This window comes from Aotus nancymaae, unplaced genomic scaffold, assembly GCF_030222135.1.
Source record: "Aotus nancymaae isolate 86718 unplaced genomic scaffold, 86718_ANA_hifiasm-v0.15.2.pri h1tg000002l, whole genome shotgun sequence".
Taxonomy (NCBI): domain Eukaryota; kingdom Metazoa; phylum Chordata; class Mammalia; order Primates; family Aotidae; genus Aotus; species Aotus nancymaae.
Window position 1 is genome coordinate 15,207,737 of NW_026988413.1, and position 4,561 is coordinate 15,212,297.

At 41.0% G+C, this 4,561-nt stretch overlaps 1 gene segment (V, D, J or C); it reads right to left on the reverse strand.

The window, feature by feature from the left end:
- Nucleotides 1-3,699: 3,699 nt before the first annotated feature.
- Nucleotides 3,700-4,323, reverse strand: LOC135276760 (T cell receptor beta variable 12-3-like). The segment is given in 2 exon segments: nt 3,700-4,163; nt 4,263-4,323. Coding segments are annotated over 2 exon segments (510 nt in total).
- Nucleotides 4,324-4,561: the final 238 nt, after the last annotated feature.

The window sequence follows — 4,561 nt, forward strand, 5'->3', positions numbered from 1 at the left end:
CAACCCCCACCCTCTCACATACACCCTCTCTAAGCTTTCTCAGATAAGCCGATTTAGGGTTAATCTTCAAATCCTCCCTTAGCCAGCAGAGACAATAGGGTACATTAACCAAGATTTTGATTGCAAAATTAATAGTTGTTACGTCATTGCAATTCATACAATAAGATGGAAGAGAGGAGCCTGAATAAGACAGGGCATACAATTAAACAGTGTGAAGATATCCAGCAGAATGATCTTGGAAAAATATTTAATATCTCCTTTTGATTTATAAGACACATGTGTCTTCACATTTTGTATTTAGAGTCATTATTACCAAATTTTAAATAGTGCATTTTATAAAGGGAGTTTTTAGGTTTTACGTATTTAGTTCTGAGTTTATAAAAAGTCTTGAAATAAGCAACCCATCAACTATAACCTAGGCAGATTGAGTGGTCTGACATTACCCATCACTCCCCAGAAGTGCCGATGAGCTCCCTTGGTGACCCAGTGCCTCGTAGTAATGCAATCCAAAGAGAAACTATTTTCATGTGGATGAATCTCCATGAGAAAACACACACGCACACACACACATACACATACAAAAATACAACCACCCACATACACACACTCACACACATACATACACAGTATCTTCTAATTTCAACATGATAAGATTCTGTTACTGAGCACAGCAAATTTTTCTTTCAGTGTTTCAGGTTGATTTCTGAGCTGCACCCGGATGATGTTCCCATACTCATGAGGATGTGGTTTTGGAAAAGTGTGGTTGTGGTGAGGAATTTCTTTTTCTGGATCATGGGACTGGATAAATATTATTATAATATGTATTTCTTTGTTCCAAAAGGACATTTGTGAATTCCAACTTTAGATACAGCTTTAGATACTGTGTAGTACTGGTCATTATCCTGACTGGGAAAACACATTTGCTCAGACTCCTGCAGAAGTTGTATAGAAACTGTGACTAGCCATAATCACTCTCCATTATATTTCAGGTAAAAGGAGCCTCTTTTGAAGGGAAAACAGTTAGTAATATGTAATATTTCAGAGCTCTGTATAAGTGAACACCAATTTATTCATTTCATAAACATCGAATAGTCTTTATTATATACCTGAATTTTCCTATGAATGTAAAGGAAAGCAGATGATAAACTACAGTGCCAGGGAATGTCAGGGTAAGAAGCAAAGAGGAAGGTAGAAGTGAGTCAGTCCTTGACAGATGAGCAGTGTCTGGCCCTGTCTGGCGAGAATGCAGTTTGTTCCAGGCTGTGGAAAGAGTGAGCATGAATACTCAGGATGTAAAAGCCTGTAAAAACTCTAGAGTCTGTGATTTCCTAACCTGCCATATTTCCTGCACAACCATACTTCCCTTTCCCTGAACAGACGAACTTTAGAAGACATGAGCCCCTGGAAAGGCAGGCGAGCTGGGTCAGAGGCTCTGGAAGCTTCAAACTTCTTCATTGCTTATACTATCTGGCAGTATTTAATTTAATTGTTTAATCCCTTTCTTGTCAAATGCTAATTTTTTAAAAATAATGTGTTTAAAGTAATCATTTATTTTGTCATTTTTGTAACACTCAGCACTGTCAATCAGGGTTTTTAATCAGCATGAGATGAGCCCATAATTTCACAGAACTTCAATATTATTCCATCTCAGCAAAGACATGTGCCAACTTCTTCATTATGTATAGCTTGGGTCACGTGCATAATTTCCTTTGGTTGTTAAAAATATTAAAAAGAAATGGAGGACCTCGATATTATCTTTGAAAACCTTGGGTCAGGGAATGCTACCCTAGCCAGTTCTCACCTCCTAGCCTCTTTCTCTCTCTTTCTATCTCTGATCCCTTGATTCCCCTGGAGCTGTTCCAGCCAAAGATTCTAAACCTAAATTGAAATTACCAGATGATTTTACTATTTCTTACACTGTCTATCTGTCGTCCGGCCCAGGACAGCAGCTCTAAACTACTTTGTTTTGCACTCGCCTCTTTAAATCTATGTATTGATTCGCTGATCCAAAACATGTGATTTTAATACCTTCCTTGTCAGATATACAATGTTAGCATTGATGGATAAAATGTCAACAAAGTCCCAACCCGCAGAAAGCACGAAGCTGAGAAAGATATGCATTTATTCAGTAGATATTTACTGCAAACACAGAAGCAACTCTTAAAAAGATTGTAGGTTAAAAAACTCCTCAAGAGTGAAAAAGTCAAGAAAATGAGAAGCAAAACCAATGTAACAATGGTCTGTGTGATGAGCAGTTGTTAAGAATGATGGCAGGATTAGTAGCAGACAGGAGGACTGAATGAGAAGAGAGTTCTGAAGGGGATGCAGCAAGCGCAGCAATGAAGGGTCGTGTTCTAATGTCCTGTGTGGAAACGAGCTGGGCTTCAAAGGAGGAAGGAAAATGATCTGGAGGCAGCGGAGAGAAGCCCAAAGAGCAAGGAAGACACCAAAACAAGATAGAAACACAGAGTAGGTCTCTCGATGTACATTAAATTAAAAAAGGCATCCTGAATTTCACTCTGTACCGTTCTTATCCTGAAAATCTTGGCCTCTAAATGACAAACTAGGACAATGACAAGTGAAATCTGTATATGGAAGAACTCGGGAAAACCCAGATTGTCTAGGGCACTCAAAATACAGGCATATTTTGCAACACTTGCCAATGATACACTGATAGGGGTTAAGAACTAATCAGTATGTAAACACTGCTATAGAAGAAAGACTTTATAACTCTTCAAAATGAATTGCAAGTGCTGTGTGGAAATGTGTGGCATAAACCAGAAAAAAAAAATTACAGATTTGGGTGTTCAGGAGACAGCATCAGGGAGAAAACAGGGCAAAGTAAGACTGGCCAGGCCTGTGTGTTTTTTTATATTACTTATCTGTGTGCGTGTGTGAATAGGGGTCTTACTCTGTTACCCAGGCAGAGTGCAGTGCAATGATCATGGCTTACTGCAGCCTCGACCTTCAGCACCTCAAGCGATCCTCTCAACTCAGCCTCCTGAGTAGCTAAGACTGCCGTACCTGCCTAATTTTTAAAAAAATATATTTTTAGAGACAAAAATCTCACTGTTTCCCAGCCTAGTCTTGAACTCCTCACCTCAAGCGATCCTCCCACCTCGGCCTCCCAAAGTGCTGAGATTCCAAGCATGAGCCACAACTCCCGACCCCATGTGCTTTTAGACACCCTGTGTTTATTCATATTAATAGTTCTAGAACAGGCAGTGGGGATCTCATCAGTGTCTTGTGAGTGCACCCAGGCCTTTAGCTATCGCCTGGCTTGCTTTATGCAAGATAGAAGCACGTGAATCCCAGGTAGTCCAAGAGGGGTAGCTTACTTCTAATGTATTACCCACATTGAAGATCTCTTTAAGTGTAATGTAAAAATCCATATATAAATATTATATTGAAATTAGAATAAAGAAATTTCCATAATCATAGAAAAGAACTTTATTTCACGATAAAGAGCACTTGAGGGGGAAATTTCTGTTCACAGGTCAGAGTGAGAGAAGTGGGCAGAGTAGTTCTGAAGACAGCCATTCTCAAGAGCTCCCACCTTTTGAATGGCTGGTGACAAATGGAAGAAGGCAGGGAAACCTACCGTATCAATGATTAAGGTTTATCCCACCTGTGTGTGAGTTCTGACTCCATATACAATCTGCAAAACACATTTTCTACATTATCCTACACAAGATTTTGTTAAAATTGTACCATCTTCTGCCTTTGCCATGCTCCAAACCCACTTAAATATTCTTGCAAGGAGGGAGGAGCAGGAAAGACTTTGCTCAGGACTGCTGGGAGCTGTGGGGAGAAAAGGAAGCACCAGGGTTTCTGCACAGGGAGGGGGCGATTCTGCAGCGCTGTGGCTAAGCGGCTTGCACAGATGTACACGGCTGAGTCCCCCTGCTCTGCAGGTTGAATCTTCAGAGTAGAGAATGATCCATCAGGCCTCTCAGCTGATAATCGATCCTTGGGCATCTGTTCGTCATCTATAATAGATCGGCTGCGGAAGTAACACAGCAATTCCAGTCCCTGCACCAAGGTCTGTCTGTACCAGAACAGGAGATTGTGGCCTAAAATTGGTTCACATCTCAGAGTCACTTCTTGTCCCATTTCTGCCACCTCATGCTTGGGTGACTGGATAATGCCAGCATCTGTGCATGCTATAAAAGAAGGCAAAAATAGGAGACAGAATAAGGAAAATAGAAGTAGCCATCTATACAGAGGCCCAGCATGAGGATGATAAATATGTGAGGACTCACTGGCTACCAGGATACAAAGGGACACACAGAGGGTCCAGGAGTCCATGGCGGCGTGAGAGCAGGTGTGGCACATTCCAGACCAGGGTTCTTATGCACATAAACAAACAAACAAAAAAAGATACTTTGGGACATTTTACCCCCACAAGGTGCATCTGTCAGTGACATCACTGAATGGGCCACCACCCCCAGCTTGAAAACTCTTTTAAGCGGAGGTAACATTTTTGGGAGATGAATCAGGCAGGACTGAACTCAACTGTAATTGATCTGAAATACAGATGCACGCTTGTAGAGGCTCCCAG